The 21,067-nt window shown below is 38.8% G+C and overlaps 1 protein-coding gene across 1 annotated transcript in view; it reads left to right on the top strand.

Moving 5' to 3' along the window:
* The first annotated feature begins 1,433 nt into the window (after nt 1-1,433).
* The window catches only part of FAT4 (FAT atypical cadherin 4), a 171,283-nt gene continuing 151,649 nt past the window's right edge, over nt 1,434-21,067 (top strand). The window contains exon 1 of the mRNA XM_028102315.2: nt 1,434-6,608. Coding sequence (XP_027958116.2) covers nt 1,434-6,608 — 5,175 coding nt within the window. The remainder of the gene's footprint in view (nt 6,609-21,067) is intronic.

Raw genomic sequence — 21,067 nt, 5'->3', positions numbered from 1 at the left:
TTCTGAGTCCTGCTCCAGCTCGCGGTCTTCCCTCCCCCTCTGTGTTTCAGTGACGGTCGCTGTGTGTGCGTGTGCGTGTGTGTGTGTGTGCGTGCGCGCAGCGGGGAAGAGGCGGGGAGTGTGAGGGACCAGCCGGAGGTTGAGAGCTGCTCGCTGAGCTCCAGCTCCACAGCGGTACAACCTTCATCCTGGGCAGGCGAGAAGGAGAGCGCTGACAGGCGCCGTCCGGAGCTGCCGCGGGCGCCGCCACAGCCCAGCGCCGACTTCCCCGCCTCCACCGCCAACGGTGAAGGAGAAAGAGGGACCAACCACCCCCAGCCCCAAACAAAAAGGCTTGTGGATTACAAAGTGAAACTGACACGGGACAATAAAAGCAAAGATAACGGGGGCAGGGGCGAGGCGCACTGGAGTGGGCTTCTGACTGGGGCCGCCGGAGAACGATCCCCCTGGCATGGTGAGGGGAGGGTACTCCGGGACCGCGCGCTGTTCCTGCCCGACCCCTGCGAGGCCGAGAAGAAAGGGGGACGGACCTGCACTCGATTTGGATGTACAAATAATGAGTCGGCAGGCACCTCGGCAGAGGTAAAATACAAAAAACAAAAATGCTAAGGAGCACTGGATGTTCCCTGCGCGCGACCACCGGCTCGAAGCCGCAGCAGGGGCGGCGGCGGCGGCGGCTGGAGGAGAAGGGACGGAGCTGAGCGCTCCTAGGTACCGGAGCCCTAGCTCCAAAGCGAGCGCTTGGAACGCAATCGCTAGCTGCCAGCGCGCAGACGCCGGCGCCGGCGCCCGGGCCTCGGCGGCCACTTCTGCAGCCCTGTTGGAGGGGCCTTGCAGCCTTGTTATTGAGGAGTGAGGACTCGAGGAAATCCCTCGTCTCCAGCTTTTGGGAAAGGAATTCGATAATCTCCCGGTTCCCCACCGCCTCCTCCCCCGTGCGCAATTGTTCTCGCCACACATCTCTACCGACGTCTTTCTTCCCTCTTCACTTTCTTCGCCTTGGGTAAGTTCTAAAGTTTCTGAAGACAATTGTTTGCAATGATTCCTCATATACCTTAAACGCAGGCAACGCCTCTCCCAATCCACATCCACCCGGGCGAAAACGCTCAGACTCTCTGGATTCAAAAAACAAAGTGAAGGGGGGAAATGTAGGAGGTTTGAGAAACTTTTCTGGGAATTCATCAACGCACAGGAGTGTCCCGCGGAATGCCTTGCCGCTTTTCGTCAGGGCATCTCTCTTGTACTACAAGTCCAAATGGCTACCTGGAGCCTTTCTCTGACGCGATTTGCTTCTGCTGGGCTGGAGTTTCTTTGAAATAGCAGAGCTCTCAGAGCCATCGGCTGCACATTTGCTGGGGCTACTTCATCCCTGCTGTACTCTTTTTGCTTCACTCTTCCTTCTCTTTCTCACACCGTTCCAGGGAGCCAGGACCATGGACTTGGCAGCAGACAGGGCGCCTGGGCGCCCAAGGCTCCAGCTGCCCACTCTATCAGTATTTCAGCTCCTCCGAGTCTTTTGGCTGCTATCACAGCTGCCCGGGCCGGCCCGGGTCAGCGGGGCCGAGCAGCGCCAGGTGTTCCAAGTGCTGGAGGAGCAACCTCCTGGCACGCTGGTGGGCACCATCCAGACGCGCCCCGGCTTCACCTACCGGCTCAGCGAAAGCCACGCCCTGTTTGCCATAAACAGCAGCACCGGGGCCCTCTACACCACCGCCACCATCGACCGCGAGAGCTTGCCCAGCGACGTGATCAACCTGGTGGTCCTTTCCAGCTCTCCCACCTACCCCACGGAAGTGCGAGTGCTGGTGCGGGATCTCAATGACAACGCCCCGGTCTTCCCCGATCCCTCCATCGTGGTCACTTTCAAGGAGGACAGTAGCAGTGGGCGCCAAGTCATCTTGGATACGGCCACCGACTCGGATATCGGCTCCAATGGTGTGGACCATCGCTCTTACCGCATCATCCAGGGCAACGAGGCGGGTCGCTTCCGCTTGGACATCACCCTGAACCCGAGCGGCGAGGGTGCGTTTCTGCATCTGGTGTCCAAGGGCGGGCTGGACCGCGAGGTCACACCACAGTACCAGCTATTGGTGGAAGTGGAGGACAAGGGTGAGCCAAAGCGGCGGGGCTACCTTCAGGTAAACGTGACTGTGCAAGACATAAATGACAACCCCCCGGTTTTTGGCAGTTCCCACTACCAGGCGGGGGTGCCTGAGGACGCGGCGGTGGGCTCCAGCGTCCTCCAGGTGGCGGCGGCGGACGCGGACGAGGGCACAAATGCGGACATCCGCTATCGGCTGCAGGACGAGGGAACTCCCTTCCAAATGGACCCCGAAACGGGGCTTATCACGGTGCGCGAGCCCCTGGACTTCGAGGCCAGGCGCCAATACTCGCTTACCGTGCAGGCTATGGACCGAGGCGTGCCTTCCCTCACTGGGCGTGCCGAGGCTCTCATTCAGCTGCTAGATGTCAACGACAATGACCCCGTGGTGAAATTCCGCTACTTCCCGGCCACCTCGCGCTACGCCTCTGTAGATGAGAATGCTCAAGTGGGCACTGTGGTGGCTCTGCTCACCGTGACCGACGCAGATTCGCCCGCGGCCAACGGGAATATTTCTGTGCAGATTCTAGGGGGCAATGAGCAGCGCCACTTTGAGGTGCAGAGCAGCAAAGTGCCGAACCTGAGCCTCATCAAAGTGGCCAGCGCCCTAGACCGCGAGCGCATCCCTTCTTACAACCTCACAGTTTCGGTCTCTGATAACCACGGGGCGCCCCCTGGCGCAGCGGTCCAGGCGCGTTCTTCTGTGGCAAGCCTGGTGATTTTCGTAAATGACATCAATGACCACCCTCCTGTCTTTGCACAGCAAGTGTACAGAGTGAACCTGAGCGAGGAGGCGCCCCCGGGAAGCTATGTGAGTGGAGTGTCTGCCACTGATGGAGACTCTGGTCTCAATGCTAATCTGCGTTACAGCATCGTCTCTGGCAACCGACTAGGTTGGTTCCATATCAGCGAACACAGCGGCCTGGTGACCACTGGGGTTGCCGGGGGCTTGGACCGTGAACTGGCTTCCCAGATTGTACTGAATATCAGTGCTCGGGACCAGGGGGTTCACCCCAAGTTTTCCTATGCCCAGCTTGTAGTAACTCTCCTGGATGTGAATGATGAAAAGCCAGTATTTAGCCAGCCAGAAGGGTATGATGTGTCCGTGGTTGAGAATGCCCCAACAGGGACAGAACTACTGGTGCTCAGGGCAACTGATAGAGACCTGGGTGACAATGGGACAGTACGCTTCTCCCTGCAAGAAGCTGAGACTGACCAGAGATCCTTCCGGCTAGATCCTGTGTCTGGGAGGTTGAGTATTATTGCCTCCTTGGACAGAGAGGAGCAAGCTTTCTATTCCCTATTGGTTCTGGCCACAGATCTGGGCTCCCCTCCCCAGTCATCAATGGTTCGCATAAATGTGAGTCTCCTGGATGTGAATGACAACAGTCCTGTATTTTACCCAATCCAATACTTTGCTCATATTCAGGAAAATGAGCCTGGAGGAAGTTACATCACTACGGTATCTGCCACTGACCCAGACTTGGGTCTCAATGGAACTATCAAATATAGTATATCAGCTGGGGACAGGTCTCGGTTTCAAGTCAATGCTCAAAGTGGGGTTATTTCTACCAGAATGGCCCTAGACAGAGAAGAAAAAACAGCTTACCAGTTGCAAATAGTGGCTACTGATGGTGGCAATTTACAGTCTCCCAACCAGGCAATAGTAACCATCACTGTATTGGACACTCAAGACAACCCACCTGTATTCAGCCAGGCTGCCTACAGCTTCGTGGTATTTGAGAATGTGGCTCTGGGATATCATGTGGGTAGTGTGTCTGCATCCACCATGGATCTCAATTCCAACATCAGTTATCTCATTACCACTGGGGATCAGAAAGGTATGTTTGCTATCAACCAGGTCACTGGGCACCTTACCACAGCAAGTGTGATTGACAGAGAAGAGCAATCCTTTTATCAGCTGAAAGTAGTGGCCAGTGGGGGCACAGTGACTGGAGACACTATGGTTAACATAACGGTTAAGGATTTGAATGACAACTCTCCCCATTTCCTTCAGGCAGTAGAGAGCGTAAACGTGGTGGAGAATTGGCAGGCAGGTCACAGCATTTTCCAAGCCAAAGCTGTGGACCCTGATGAAGGTGTCAATGGCATGGTACTCTATAGCCTGAAGCAAAACTCCAAGAACCTGTTTACTATCAATGAAAAGAATGGTAATATTAGTCTGCTAGGGCCCCTGGATGTTCATGCTGGTTCCTACCAAATAGAGATCTTGGCATCTGATATGGGTGTTCCACAGCTCTCTTCTAGTTTCATCTTAACAGTTTATGTTCATGATGTAAATGACAACCCACCAGTGTTTGATCAACTTTCTTATGAGGTCACCCTTTCTGAGTCAGAACCTGTGAATTCTCGATTCTTTAAAGTGCAAGCTTTTGATAAGGATTCAGGAGCAAATGGTGAAATTGCATACAGCATTGCTGAAGGAAATACAGGGGATGCTTTTGGCATATTCCCAGATGGTCAATTGTATATAAAAAGTGAACTGGACCGTGAACTTCAAGATAGATATGTTTTACTGGTTGTTGCTTCTGACAGAGCAGTGGAGCCCCTTAGTGCTACTGTGAATGTTACTGTCATTTTAGAAGATGTAAATGATAACAGACCTCTTTTTAACAGTACCAATTACACATTTTATTTTGAAGAGGAGCAGAGAGCTGGGTCATTTGTGGGCAAAGTAAATGCTATAGATAAAGACTTTGGGCCAAATGGAGAAGTAAGGTATTCTTTTGAAATGGTGCAGCCAGATTTTGAGTTGCATGCTATTAGTGGGGAAATTAGAAATACTCGTCAGTTTGACAGGGAGTCTCTTATGAGGCAGAGGGGGACTGCAGTGTTTAGCTTTACAGTCATTGCAACAGATCAGGGGCTCCCTCAGCCTCTCAAGGATCAGGCCACAGTGCATGTTTACATGAAGGATATAAATGATAATGCTCCCAAATTTTTAAAAGACTTTTACCAAGCCACCATATCAGAGTCAGCAGCCAACCTGACACAAGTTTTAAGAGTATCTGCCTCAGATGTTGATGAAGGTAATAATGGACTTATTCATTATTCTGTAATGAAAGGAAATGAAGAAAGACAGTTTGCTATAGACAGTACCTCCGGCCAGGTGACACTAATTGGCAAATTAGACTATGAAGCAACACCTGCCTATTCCCTTGTAATTCAAGCAGTGGATTCAGGTGCAGTCTCCCTCAACTCAACCTGTACCTTGAATATTGATATTTTAGATGAAAATGACAATACCCCTTCTTTCCCTAAATCAACACTATTTGTTGATGTTTTGGAAAACATGAGAATTGGTGAACTCGTGTCCTCTGTTACTGCAACCGATTCAGATTCAGGTGACAATGCTGATTTACATTATAGTATTACTGGAACTAACAACCATGGAACTTTTAGCATTAGCCCAAACACTGGGAGTATTTTTCTTGCCAAAAAATTGGACTTTGAGACACAGTCTTTGTACAAATTAAATATAACAGCAAAAGACCAAGGAAGGCCTCCTCGTTCATCTACAATGTCAGTGGTTATACATGTGAGGGACTTTAATGACAACCCTCCTAGCTTTCCTCCTGGGGATATTTTCAAGTCTATTGTTGAGAACATTCCCATTGGAACGTCTGTCATTTCAGTGACTGCACATGACCCTGATGCAGACATTAACGGGCAACTATCCTATACAATCATTCAACAGATGCCCAGGGGCAACCACTTTGGCATAGATGAAGTCAAAGGCACTATATATACTAATGCTGAAATAGATCGGGAATTTGCCAATCTCTTTGAGTTAACTGTAAAAGCCAATGATCAAGCTGTGCCTATAGAAACGAGACGCTATGCTTTGAAAAACGTGACCATTTTGGTCACAGACCTCAATGACAACGTTCCAATGTTTATATCACAAAATGCCCTTGCTGCAGACCCTTCGGCTGTGATTGGTTCTGTTCTGACAACGATAATGGCTGCAGACCCAGATGAAGGGGCTAACGGAGAAGTGGAGTATGAGATCATCAATGGAGACACAGACACCTTCATTGTGGATCGTTATAGTGGAGACTTGAGAGTGGCTTCAGCTCTGGTGCCTTCACAGCTGATCTATAACCTCATAGTTTCAGCAACAGACCTTGGCCCTGAAAGGAGGAAATCAACCACTGAACTGACCATCATTCTTCAGGGCCTTGATGGACCTGTTTTTACTCAACCCAAATATATAACTATTTTGAAGGAAGGTGAACCCATCGGTACCAATGTAATATCCATAGAAGCAGCTAGCCCTAGAGGATCTGAAGCCCCCGTGGAGTATTATATTGTTTCAGTTCGTTGTGAAGAAAAAACAGTTGGACGCCTCTTTACTATTGGACGACAAACTGGAGTAATTCAGACTGCAGCCATTCTGGACCGGGAACAAGGAGCATGTCTTTACTTGGTGGATGTGTATGCCATAGAGAAATCAACTGCTTTTCCCAGAACGCAGAGAGCAGAGGTAATGATTTTGTAGTCATTTATGAATTATTTGTTGATGTGCTTTTTAGAAAGATTGTTTTCTTGTATTTACTTTCTATGGTTATTTACCTTCATTGTTTATTGTTAATATTACTGACAGGCGCATATAAAATGTTTTGTCACATAAAAGAACAAGAATCATATAAAACTGAGCTTTCATCCTGGTCAAAACCAAATGGCGAACAGCTTATATGCTTCACCTCATAGCAATCGTATGTATAAGGCCAGGGAGAAATCTAGCCATTTCAGAAGTGGAAAAAAAAATCCATTTATCTAAGCTGAATCAGCACACTAACTGGACACTCCTCAGTAAAGAAGTCTGCTAGAGAATGAGCAATTTCAGACTTAAGTTTCTGTTCCCAAACGAAGAGCTTTGGTAGAAATCAGCATTGGAGCATAGCTTTCTGGGGGAGTGGCAAGACAGCGCAGCCTGGCAGTTTACATCAGGACAGTATTAACTTTCACATCCTCAGCAGTCTTGGCAGTTTCTTTATAGACAGTGACTAATTTTAATGTGCTGAGCCAAGTTTGGGGAGATTCCTGATTTCATCTGCTTTCACATTTGAGGCACTATCTTCTGACTTAGGGTAATCCTTTCTCTTCCCTCTTGAATGAAAGCATGTAATGTGCTGTGAATTATCAGAGATTAGAGGGTGCTGCTCGATACAAATCTCTGTTCAGGGCTATGGTATAGGCACATGTCGTTCTGTCTGCTGATGGGTAAGAAATTAGGGTTTCTAGCATATGCCTAAAGAATTCCAAACTTGGCCTTCCCTGGGGTGTATTTTAGGCTCCTACCTCTGTGTATTATTGATTTGTATTTTCATTAAATAACTTCCAGTATTGTTATGATAATCAACTAGAAATCACATAGCTATACTCTGGAAAGCTCTTGTTCTCTGTTTTCTAAGTTCCTTCTCTCCCTCCCCCACCCCTCAAAGACATTCTAGTGTCACTCAGCCAAAAACACAAAATATCAAATGTGGTTTGTGATACTTGGCGGTAACCCAGACACAATATACTAGTGAAATTGAGGCTTATGTATTTGTTTTCTTGCTTTCTTTGTTTGCGAGGGGGGGGGTGTAAGTGAAGGGTGAGGGGTTTTCTTCATTTAAAATGTTCATTTATTATTATTATCTTTTTGAATCCTTTGTGATTTTTTTATAATAGCTTGCTGTATCTATTCTTCAGATAGAGCAGTATATTCATGGCCTAGAGGGTATTAGAGATATAATTAGAGATATATTCTTTATAGAGATATAATTCTTAGAGATATAATTCTAACTGGAATTTTATCTTATATACATAGCCCTGAAGGGGCTTCTAACCCAAATGTCCTCTTTTATCTAATTAGCTTTTTAGAGATCTTAACATGGGTCTTATATGTTAAGCTATTTGGTTTAACTTAGGCCATGATTTACATATAATTTTATATTGATTTCAGGTTATGCCTCACATTAACCGACCCCCTATTTCTACCTTCATTCTCTGGGATTATTTATTAGATAGAGAGATTTAATTAGTTAGAAAACTGAAATATTTATTGAAGATAGGCAATTAAGTCTTTCTAGACTTTAGATGAATTTGTTAAACAGTAAAACAAATTATGTTATTGGTTGTTGTTGTTTGGTTCAATGTATTACATTTTATTAGAACAACATGGAGAATGAGAATAAATGCCCATTGGTATCATTAGATTTATTTTGTCTTGCTGTTTACTCATTAAATATGCAAAGATAGGCTTGGCTTAAATTTATTAAATAGTGCTATCTCTGCAATAGGCATGAGGATTAAAAAGTAATAATTATAAGTCATTTTTTTGGCAATAAGGGATAGTATGTCTGTTACTTTTTAAACATCAAATAACACCAATATAAAAAGTTGTTCATATTTACTGCACCCTATTTATCTAAAAATCTGGGGATAATTCATTATGATGATTTTTTTGTAAGAAAAAAAAAACTGTGAGGTTATTTTCTGTGAACTAAAGTGCTGAAATTGTAAACCAAGTTTGAGTTTCCAAGCTCCAACCACTCCTATAATTAAAAGCAAATGTGTTTCTCCAAAGAATATTGAAAGCAGTAGTTGGGAGCTAGAATTTCATATTATTATTGGTTGTATTTTTCAAGTATATACAATAAAGTTCTTTTTTCCTTCTGCTCAAACAATTAATTTACTGATTGTATAAAAATAAGTTATGTTACCTCTGATTGTCAGAGGTGATTTCTCAGTTGTTTGTTTTCAAGTGCAAACATTGCTCCAATACATTTTTTTTTTTTTAATTATTCGTGTGCACTGATAGAGCTCTGGGGTGCTTACTCAGGTTTCTGGCTAGAGTCATAGCTTATCACATTCCATGGGCAAGCATAGGGTCAGTGGGCAAAAGAGAAATGATTTAATCTGCAGTCTTTTTCAAGCTCTGACACTTGTGGAAAGGCCTGAGGACTGTGGCTCTGATATTGCTCATTCCAGAGATCTGTCCAGTTGTACACCTTAACTGACCCTACTTATCATACGTAAACCTTTGGCACGAATAGGAATTTTTCAAGGATGGCTTCTGAGTTGCAGACACAAGGTTTATTATAGTTTTGTGTCTTAGTATTCTTGGATGAATCTTGATTATGTTAGAACAGCTCATATAAAGTTTGTACCATTTTTCTAGGTTCAAGAAAAAATAGGGATGTAGTACTTCAATAGACATTTCTTTTTTAATATGTGTTGTATAGAAACATGCAATTTAGGGACTTGGTTGTACCTCAACAAAGCCAGAAGTTTCGTTTCATTGATCTTTATTATCTCAGAGTCTAGTATATACCTGAGGTATAGTAGTGCTTAGTACATGTTTGTTAAATGAGATGATAGAAGAGTGAAGACCAGAGTATGTTTTATTTGCCTCAGGAATAACTCAACAGAGAGAAGCTGGGGGGATGAAGGAAATTAGTAAACCTGATCTTGATCATGAATTGAACTAAGGACATAAAGACATGCCAATTATCTCTGTTGTACAAGTGAATTGAGAATTGTCAGAAAACTAAAAGAGGAAACTAAAAGAGGAAAGAGAAACTGAGGTGGGTGGTCTTACATGGAACTTAGGGTTTAAATGGAAGGACATACTGTATATGTGTCCAGTTGACAGTTCTCAAATTTGTTGGTCTTAGTACCCCTGTATGCTCTTAGAAATTGTTAAGGACTTCAAAGAGTTTTGGTTAGGTGTGTCTTATCTATCGAAATTTATCATTTTGAACATTAAAACTGAGAAAAAATTTAAATATTTATTCTTTGTTTACATATAATTTTATATTGATTTCAGGTTATGCCTCACATTAACTGACCTCCTATTTCTACCTTCATTCTCTGGGATTATTTATTAGATAGAGAGATTTAATTAGTTAGAAAACTGAAATCATATTAACACTCTGGAGATCAAAAGAATCATTAAAATCATATTAAAATGATATGGCATTTTAAAAATCATATTAAACACATATTTTAATTTAATAAAAAACTTTATTTTCCCAAACTTAAAAAAATAATGGAAAGAGAGACATTATTTTATATTTTCATAAATCCCTTTAATATTTGGCTTAAGAGAACACAGCTGGATTCTCAAATCTTCTCATGCGTTCCATTGCAATAAATTATTTCAGTTAAAGTATATGAACAGAATCCATCCTCAGATCAATGAAGTTGGATCAGGGAGACATACTTTGGTATTCTTTTAAGATAATTGTCAATTTTCTTTTGATACTACACCAGAACTCCACAAGTGGCACTTTCTTAAAATTTACTTGCAATGTGGAATTTCAAATCCTATCAGTGAACTTTGTGACATAAAAATAGATTGATCTATCTTGCATTTTGGATGGATCTTTTATTACCTATTCATGACTTAGAAATATCAGGAACTGATCATTTGGAAAATATTGTTATAAGTGCTAAGAATCTTATCAAAAAGCTCTTTAAATATATATTGACTCTCAATTTTATGGCAATGGTTAGGAGTTTTTCAAAATTTGAGTTTTTTACTCAAAATCTCAAATTTTATTATCAGTAACATGTATTATTGTTTTCCTTCAAGTGTCAGGTCCCTTTTGTTCATTTGCTAACAAACAAGTGTCTGCCACATACTCAAGTCTAAAAAATATAGTTTCCCTGCCAGTTGTTTTTTCAAATAAAAACCGTATTCCATAAGTAGCAGCTAGTTTAGCTTGCAGTTCAATCACGTGCATGCTTTTCTTTGGGACAACTATAGTCCTTAGGTACAGATTAGTGGTTTATGTCCATTGTACTGTTTGCCACACAAAATATTGAAAAAAACATTGAGATTTAAGGGCCTAGATTTTATAAATTTAATAATTTTGCTATTTCTTCAAAAGATTTTCTTCAGTTTTTAAGTGAAACTGGCATTTTATTTTTACTGTGAGTGCCTAGCAGTGAAGAATACAATTACTGCTAGGATACTTGAGAGCTACTGCTAGTATACCTGGGAGCTATTTTGGAAAAGTACCACTTTAATTTGTGCTAAGGCATGAGCAGTTTACCCGTCATTGCTTTTGCACTTCTAGTGTACATGTCAATACAGAAGAAAAGGCAAGCAATGGTGTGCATTATTATGAAGATAGTTTTGACTTCTAAGGCATCTTTAATGGGTCCCTGGTATGCCTTGAGCCCCATGTTGCACTGAGGAGAACCACTGGTCTAGGTAATGAGATTTTTGCATTTCAGTTTAAGAAAAGCCACTAGAAATAGTCTATTAGAAGTGTGTATAGAATATTAGGTGCACAGACTATGACATTAACAGGAATGAGTTTTAGCAATTGGGTAATAAATTAATATATTTTCACAGTGAATGGCATCAAGATTTCTAAGAGAAATAATGGGACATTTGTAAGATTAGTGCTAAATACCAAGTTTAGAAATGATTGTCTTCTAGACGGTTTAGAATCAGAGTTAGTGAACCTTAATTAAATGTCTGTATATCTTGTGTCTCATCCCTCACAGGCAAAAAATAAACAACAAAACTGGGTAAATAATAATAATAATAATAATAATAATAATAACAACATATATCAATTATTGCTATGTTCAGTCATTGAGTTAAGTGCTAAGTGCTTTGAGATTTTACCATTTGATGCTCATAACACTGTTAATATCATTCCCACTTCATAGCTATGGAAATAGTCTCAGAAAAGTTAAATGATTTGCTTAAATTCAGGTAGATAGAAAGGAAAATCACATCCAGACTTGCATACATCCATTATTCATACTCATACCTACTATTCTAGAAAGCCAGGGCAATCTGTGGTTTCAGTTAAGAGAAGGGCCCTTTACTCTGTGGATATGCGTATATATGTATGCTTTTAATAATCTTGTTTTCAGGCCCTTATTTATTGTTAAGAAATCTTTGAAAAGTAGCATTATATATTGTCTGAACTAAGGGAAATATGGTTTTTGCTTGACTCAATCCTGGCCATCAGCAGATGCTGTACATTTTTATGGGTCAGTTAGTGGTGGTAGCAGTCCCAAATTGCGACATGTGGAAGTGTTTCTGGAGCCTGGAGGAAGGGTCAGAATACAAGAGAGGGGAGCTGGAGACAAATGAAGAGCACAGGTTTGGTAATGCCTCTTCTAATCCATAGAACTGTACAATTTGGAAGTAGTTGCTATAATTTATGAAGGTGGAGAATCCATTTTTAGATTAACAGATGGTAAATCTTACTCTCCTAAAGAATATGATGAAGTTGGAGTAGATGGCGTATGAAGATTATATTAAAAGAGGGGAAATATTTTGTTGATTTTTCTTCTTTTGATCTCGAGTGTTCTTTTTAAAAAGCAACCTGTGATTATTTTCTGATTTTATTTTTTTCTTATTGATATATGTCTAAATTTATTCAACAAAATGTTGTGATTAAATTTTCAAGACATATACAAATGTGTATTACAAACAGCAATATTGATGGCCTGTTAAGCTCATGCTCCATATTTATATATGGCTTGAGTATGCTTGATTTGGTCTCTCTGTTTTGGTAACAGATTTCCATGGACATAATTTATCTTCTGATTAATTTATTCTTTCTTTTTTTCCCTTGCCTTTATTAAAACACTGATCATTTTAATTCCTTATTGTTCCAATAGATTTTGAGGCAACTACTGTAGGATTATTTTGGAAAAGTATATATGTACTTAGCATTTTGTGGAATCAGTTCTTCATTGTATTGTTTACAGCTTGCACTTTGTCATCATTGCAGTGAAAAACTGCCTAGTAACCTCATTAGTTTTGAGACTGTTGAATCAGTGACTATAAAGGATTCCACAGGCCTGAAGGTGGGTCCTCTATTCCAAGATTTAATAAATCTGAAGTTCAGCTCTATATAATACCCATGAAAGTAGGTAGTATTCAGAATTAGGAGCATGTGAGTAAAAATAGGAAAAGAATAACTGGCAAATAATTTGGGCCAAGATGAATTTAGAAGTACTTTAAAGTACCTTAGATACAAAATGTGGTAAATACTTTTTAATGTTTTCAGGCTTTAAGCAGTCTGTGACAACAGTGGCCAATTTTAGTAGACTAAATAAGGAGGAGAGTGTATAAGGAATGGAGACAAGTAAAAACAATTCTATTAGACAAGTATTTTTTTAATAAAATACACATATGCAATATATTATATATTAACATATATAATATCATATATTAGCATATATGCAACTATTATACAAAGACTGATTTTCCCTGGTGTTAAGATCTGAGATAAAATGGGACAGTAAAATCATGGAGAAGAAACATAATCTAATTGGCAGATAATTTATATGTGGTAATCAAGAATTGACTATAGGTCCACAGTCTTTTTCAGTTTCCAGACATATATCCATATTTAAGAAACAATCAGTGAGTAAAAACCAAATTTTAAGGAACATTAAGAAACATTGAGGAAATGTTGATGGACATTGACAAACCCTGCTGGACAACTGACAGCTGGGAACCATGGGGTTGTTACTGATTATTTATTTCAGATTATTTGATATTTTTCTGAAATATTTTGTCATTTACAGATATATGTAAAGTGCTTACATTATGTCAGACAGTGGTAAGCACTGGGCATTGTCTTGCTTTCACAATACTCTTGGAGGTATAACAACATCTCATTATTCAACAAATGACAATACTGAGGCTAGTGGAGGTTAAGTTTACGGAGCTGGTTTACAGTGAAAGCAGGATTTGAACCCAGCAGGCTGACTCCACAGTATGTACTTTTAATCCTCACACAGCACTGACTAACTCTATGTACTGTAAGAATGGTGGATACTTTCTGTAGTCTCATAGGCATACAATTTTTACTGTGTAAAATTTGTTTTCATAGTTTGATATTTCTTCATGCTGGTGACTGAAGAAATACAGGGTAAATTTAAATTTAGGTAATGGCCTAGTAGTAGGTCATTAGCTACCTATTAATCTTTATTTAGGTTGGGCTTGAATGAATGGACCTACAATTTGTAAGTTCCACATTTTGATTTGTTAAACTTGAGGTGGGAATACATTTCCATTCTTCCAGTTACTGCCTCACTTATTTTCTTCCCTTTTTGGCAAAATTCCTTGAAAAAGTTGCTTATACATGCTTTCTTTCATTATCTTTTAAACTCATCTCATCGGGCTTAACTTCTGCCACTCCAATGAAAATTGCTCTTACCAAGACCACCATGATAGCCACATTTCTACGTCCAACGGTTGGTTCTCAGTGCTCATTGTATACATACTTCTAAGTCATCATACCGTGGATTTTTAATCCTATTTTTCGGACCAATTCCATCTCAGCCTCCTTTACCAGTTTCTCTCCATGTCCTTAAATTCTTAAATGTTGTAATGTCCATGGAATCAATTCTTGAAAACTCTTCTCTTTTCATTGCACACTTATTTTCTTGAGGATCTCAATCAACCTTATGATTTTAAAAAACATATATACATTGATGACTCCAAAATTTTGTTTCTACACTATGTATTTCTCCTTAAATCCCATATTTATATAACCAATCACTTACTCATTATGTTTAATTAGTTTCTTAATATTTTAAATTAACATTTCCAAATCTGAGCTTCTGTTATCCTCTCCAATAAAAATCTATTTCACCCCTAGCCATCTCCTCAATTGATGGCAATTCCAATCTTTAATTGTTCAAAAAGGTAAAAAATCTTGGAATCATCTTTGACTCCTTACTACCCTACATACAATCTATTTAGCTAATCTTGGATATCTTAAAACTATATCCAGAAACTGGATCATTTCTCATCACTTCTACCATTACTTTCTTGATCTAAGACACTGCCATCCTTTCTTTAGATTATTGAAGACATTTTCTTACTGATTTCCAACATCTTTTCCTACTATTCTCTTCCCTTGCTTGTCTGCTTTACCCGTACTGGTGTCATGCTAGGAACACACCTGCCTTGGAGCCTTTCCTCCTGGCCCTTCCTTCTGCATAGAACACTCTTTCCTGTATATACCTATTTGGATAATTTTCTCCCATTTGGATAAGTCCCTTCCTTCAAGTATTTGCTCATATCTAACATTCTAATGGAAAAATAATCTTCCTTCACTAACATCACTGTAGCCACCTTCTCATCCTGCCTGATCGCTATTTCCCTGCTGTAGTTTTTCATATTCCTCTTCCATAGGATTTACCAGTCTCCTGAACCAGCCTCTTCTTATCTCCCAAATGCTAAATGTTGGGATACCCCTGGAATCAGTTCTTGAAATTCCTCCCTTTCTAATCTACACTATTCTGTTGAGGAGCTCAATCAAGCTCATGAATTTTGAGTATCTATCTATCTATCTATCTGTCTATCTATCTATCTATCTATCATCTATCTATCATCTATCTATATCATCTACTATACATGTATAAGTATGTGTCTGATATAATTTACTGATCTATAATTTTGATTATGGTTTACCTTTCTCCCACTAGATCACCCTATGTGACCAGCTCTTGTCAGTTACTTTTCTGACTTTTTTCCTTCCTGGCTCTCCTTACTGAGCTTGCTCAGCAACCACAGTGAGGGCTCCAGGCCCCAGCCTTAGGTTCTCCTGCCTCTGAGTCTTTGTGCTAGCTGCTTTTTCTCTCTTTCCTTCTTTTTGTTTCTCCTTAGACTCTATCATCACCCAACATAACACATATGTTACTTCTTTATTTTGTTTACGATATGTCTTCTCTCTAAAATATATGTTCCATGAGGGAAAGGTTTTCATCTGTTTATTACTGCTGTATTCCCAGTACCTACAATAGGGCTGGCTCAATTCAGACATTCAGTAAATCTTTGATAAACTAAGGAATTACTGTTGAACACATTGCAAATAAACTGCTTAAATGCTAGGAACTCAGTCAGTGATGCATGCTGAAGTAAAGGAGTCATTTTTCATATTTCAAGCCAAGCTATGGAGCTTCTTCTGAAATTAGTGAAGCTAGCTAATTGGCAAGGACTGATTTTCCTGGATAAAATGACAGTGGCTGTATGACTTGACTGGCTAAGAGCCTTGTAACCCAATATTCAGAAATTGTTAGTGTCTGAAGTTCAGTGAGATCAACTAATGCTTATTTTATTGATATTTTTGTGAAGTAGAACATTTTTGAATATATATCACAATGTAGCTACACTATTACCATGTCTTCTCATTTTCTTGGAACTTATCTAATTTTGCTTTAGAGGGCAACTCTTAACTTATCAAAACGATGCTCTTAAGCAAAAAAAGGAATACATAGACACTTTTTAAAAAATTAGTACTTTCAATATTAATAAATTTAGGTACTGTTATTCTTTTTTTTCAAATTTACCATCCTTGATCAACATCTGACATCAGCAATATTAGTAAATTTTGATTAATAAAATACACCAGAGAAAATATTGCTTAATAACTCATCCTGACTGAGGTTTAGTTGGCAGAATGTATGGTTTTGATTTGGAAGAATCTCAATTCAAATGTCGTCACAGCTACTCTCATTTTCCTCATCTGTAAAATTTGAATGACAATACTCATTTCACTCTCATTTCCCTTATTGCAAGGGGGGAAAAAAGGTACTCAGTGAAGTTTTTAAATTTCCTCCTCTTTTCTCCAAGGTACAGACATGCACAGAACTATTAACATTAAAAAAATACTCTGTTTCTAAAGTGTTTTGGAGCACTATCCTTCCTTTTTCTTGGTTTCCCTAACAAGTCTGTAAGGAGGTAAGTCAGGTGTTCTCTTCATTTTAAGGAAAAGGCACAGAGAATTTCATGATTTGTGTGTGGTCACAGATCTAGACTACATCTGGGTTTTTCTGACGTGGGTCAACATGTTTGACATTAAGCTACATGGTCCAGTCTGTGGTTAAATTAATGCTATTTACCCATCCACCATTTTATTGTTGTTGACATAATTCAATAATAGTTGTAGTGCCTTAAGTGAAGTAATTTATTAATCCAGAAAGCTTGTTGAGAAGCTTAGTTGCTTATGACACATTAAAATATTAGATTGTTCATTGTCTATTTCATTCTGAAGCCTTATCTTTGATTCAGTTGGGGAATGTTCATCTCTCCATTTTTCAGTGATGGTAGTGAAATACCACTACCATGAAATTGTGTGTTTATTTGTGAACTTATTTTGGAAATTTTTTTTTATCAACTACCTAATGTAGTTCTCTTAACTGAAGTCAAATTGTCTTCATCAAATGAAGGTTAAACTATTTTTTCTTCAAAACTACTTTGATTTTTATGAGACATATAAATTCTGGTAACTTCTTAAGTGAGAGTTTTCTAATTCATAGTTTAAACATTTCCCTGAAAAGAAAAATGTTTTGCTACTTAGAGAATTTGAAAATAAGCATATACCCAGAGACAATGGGCTTCCCTCCTGCTTGGTGTAGTGTTCTATAGTATATAACTGTTTGTTCTTTGGTCAAAATAACTACAGTTTGTATTTATGTATATATCCACTTCATTCTACAATGGATTTGAAATAGGTTACAATAAAAGAAAAAATAATTTAATGAATCTCTGGGAAGTAAAAATAAGTGATTGCTAAAAAATAATTCTGGAATATATAAGATATGTGTACAGAAATGTATAACTTAGATAGTCAGCTGAGTTTATGTTTAGCTTTCTACAGGCCAAATCAAACAGAGAAATGAGATCAGGTATATAAGTCATAGTGTTCTAGGACTAAACAAACACATACATGTGTAAGAGTGTTAACAAAAAATATATACATTTTTCTAAAACTAGGGACCTAAGAGGATTTGTCTCACAGATGCTCAAAAAGTGATCTTTTTTTTTAAGAGATGATTTTTTTAAAATGGTACCCTCACTAGTACAATGACAGATTTTCGACATCTCTTTATTGTGCTATCTTTTACTATGGGTTTATGGCAAATTGTAAAAGTGTGATTCTGACAAATTATTTACTTATGGATCAGAAGAGATTCCCTATTGGTAAAGTGCTTATGTTTGGCTTTATTTCATGTGATGAGTTAATATTTTATAGCCACACAAAGAACATTCCTATTGGGGTTTTCACATTAACACATCTGCAGCACATCACAGGGAAAACCTGACTTATAAGGGTTTTCAGTACAATTTTAGCTTAATTTATGAGGAGATTGGTATTTTTAAAGGCAAAATTGGTTAATTTAAGGCAATCGTTTAAAATACTTGGCACAAATCTAGCAATCTGTTTCTTAGATTGTGTCTGTTTTAGAAACAGACTCAGAGTTACTAAATGTTACTGAATTGATTGTATTGCTTTATTGTAGCATTTTTCCTTAGCAATAGCCACATGTCCCTTAATTGCTACAAAAATTTAATTCATCCTCTATCTTTTAAGATGGTACATTAAATTCTCCACTAAGAAGATTAAAATACTAATTCACGTGTATGACGAAGTGGGACAGAACTGCTCATATTGCAATGCCAACTGAATATTTTATTACTTTGCATAATAAAATAGGAAAAGTTATTTGTTTATCCATTGAGGTTGTAATTGGTTACAAGTAAATAATGAATCCTTAGTATTTGAAGTCCAGAGCCTGGCAGATTTAGAACACCACTTGACCTCTGACTTTCTGGAAAATTAAGGAAGTGGGAGTAAAAATTTTCTTTATAGGACAAGATGGTTCAGGATGGGAGGGACAACACAGCTTGCCAAAAATTTGGGTCAAACTGAACACAGATGGCTATAACTGATAGAGGTGTCTATTATTGTATTTTCTTCTCAGCACTTTTCTTTGTGTCAGTGTGTTTATACTGAGATGAATATTTTGTTGCTCAGCAACCACGAGAAAATACATCCAGAGAATCCATTTTTGTTAAAAAAAAAAAAAAAGGTTGTGGTAGATATTAGATAGTAGAGGATGGGGCAGTATTTCCAGGAGATTCTCCAGGAGGGAAGTGTTTGTTACACACGTCTAAAATTAAATAAATCACATTGTACATTTTACTTCTTAGCTTGTCTCTACCTTCTACCTCAAATATTATTTGAAAACAATGGCCTAAGTAAATGCATTGTTTTAGTCAATAGTATGTTATAATGCACAGGGTAAACATTTGAAGAAGTAAAACTATAATTTATTAAATTTCACTTTCATAACTTTAATTTTTTTCTATTTTTCTTTTCAAACTTTCATTAAGGGATTTAATGTGCACTTCACTTTCTGAAGGAATTTTATGTTATTCTTAATATTTGAGTGCAGTTGTGCATGCATGGTTAAACACTAAAATAAACAAATTTGGGAGTCAGAATAATTTTGTTCAAATCTTGGCTTTACCCTTTTGTGCTGTGTGACCTTGAAGTAGAGGCTAAACTTCTCTGAGCCACATTACCTTCATCTGTTAAAGGCAGGGAATTCTAACCACTTATCCTTTTTTTATTTTTTTAATAGTATTTTTTTATTATGTTATGTTAATCACCATACATTACATCATTAGTGTTTGACGTAATGTTCCATGATTCATTGTTTGTGTATAACACCCGGTGCTCCATGCAGAACGTGCCCTCTTTAATACCCATCACCAGGCTAACCCATCCCCCCACCCCCTCCCCTCTAGAACCCTCAGTTTGTTTCTCAGAGTCTATAGTCTAACCACTTATCTTATTACGTGTTGTGACAAAAATGTCCAGTACACATAGCAGTGTAGATTTTCTTAAAAGACTGTTTGGTTTACTTTTATTGATGCTACATTCAGTTACTCCTTGTGTGGTCCAGAAGGCAATGATTAAAAAAAAAAAAAAAGGTAAACAACTACTGATATGTAAATAGCTACTGTTTATGCAGGAATTGGGATGGATTTCTAATGATACCACACAGAAAGGAAACAAAACCAAACTTGTAAGTTCTATTTCCAAGTTTTAGGAAAATTATTAAAGAAACATTAAAAATGACCTCTGTGGTAATTTTCTTCATGATAATATATCAGGTTGAAAAGTAATTTTTAAGTGACAGTGACTACTGAGCTGAAAGACATAACTAAGGAAAGAAAGATTATTAACTAAGATGGGAGAGATATAGTTTTCAAAATATCGAGTTTGCTCATGATTTAAGTAAATTGCAGGATTCTTTTAAAAATTTAAATATAATACAAAGCCAGATAAGCATTACCCAATTCATACACCATGTTCTGATAAAAGTATCAAATAGTAAAGTCATTTTCTCAATATTTGGAACTTCTTAAAGCAACTCTGTGAAATAGATTGCACAAAAGAGGACACTGATGCTTTGATACCTATTTCACAGAGCTGCTTTGAAAAGTAATATAAATAAATGTACAGGATATTCCCCCCAAATAAGTATTAGGTCACCTTTTTCATTTACATAGCTGGTAATTTTGTCTTTTAGTAGCCAAGATATCAAGGATATAACATCGAGAACTGCATAAATGACACCTCATCTTTTCATTCCTGCCTTTAAATGAGAACAAGTTTGAGAGCTTTCTTGTTTTTTCCCAGTAGAGAATTCAACCTAGTTAGGATTTCCAGTTTTCTTCTAAGATGGAAGGTGGACATAGAAAGAGAAGAGATATTATTTTTTTTCCTGGCCATTTGTCCAGATGTATATGTCTGCCTTGCTAAATCTTTTTCTGCACATTGTCACTTAGGCACTAACCAAGGACTTCTAAATCAGGACTTTGTTCTTACGTTTTTAAAAGTTTTTATTTAAATTCCAGCTAGTTAACATACAGTATAATATTAGCTTCAGGTGTACAATATAGTGATTCAACACTTCTATATATCACATGGTGCTCATCACAGCAAGTGCACTCCTTAATCTCCATTCCCTATTTCACCCATCCCCCTGCCCACCTCCCCTGTGATAACCATCAGTGTGTTCTCTGTATTTAAGAGTCTGTTTCTTGGTTAGGACCTTGTTCTTATTTTTTATTGTAAACAATTTATTTGCCTTTGTATTGCCTTCCCATTC

The sequence above is a fragment of the Eumetopias jubatus genome, unplaced genomic scaffold (genome assembly GCF_037043125.1).
Source record: "Eumetopias jubatus isolate StellerSeaLion01/CBP00866 unplaced genomic scaffold, mEumJub1_p1.0 scaffold_2, whole genome shotgun sequence".
NCBI lineage: Eukaryota > Metazoa > Chordata > Mammalia > Carnivora > Otariidae > Eumetopias > Eumetopias jubatus.
Note: the sequence above shows the minus strand (reverse complement) of the source record. Positions and strands in the feature narration are given on the sequence as shown.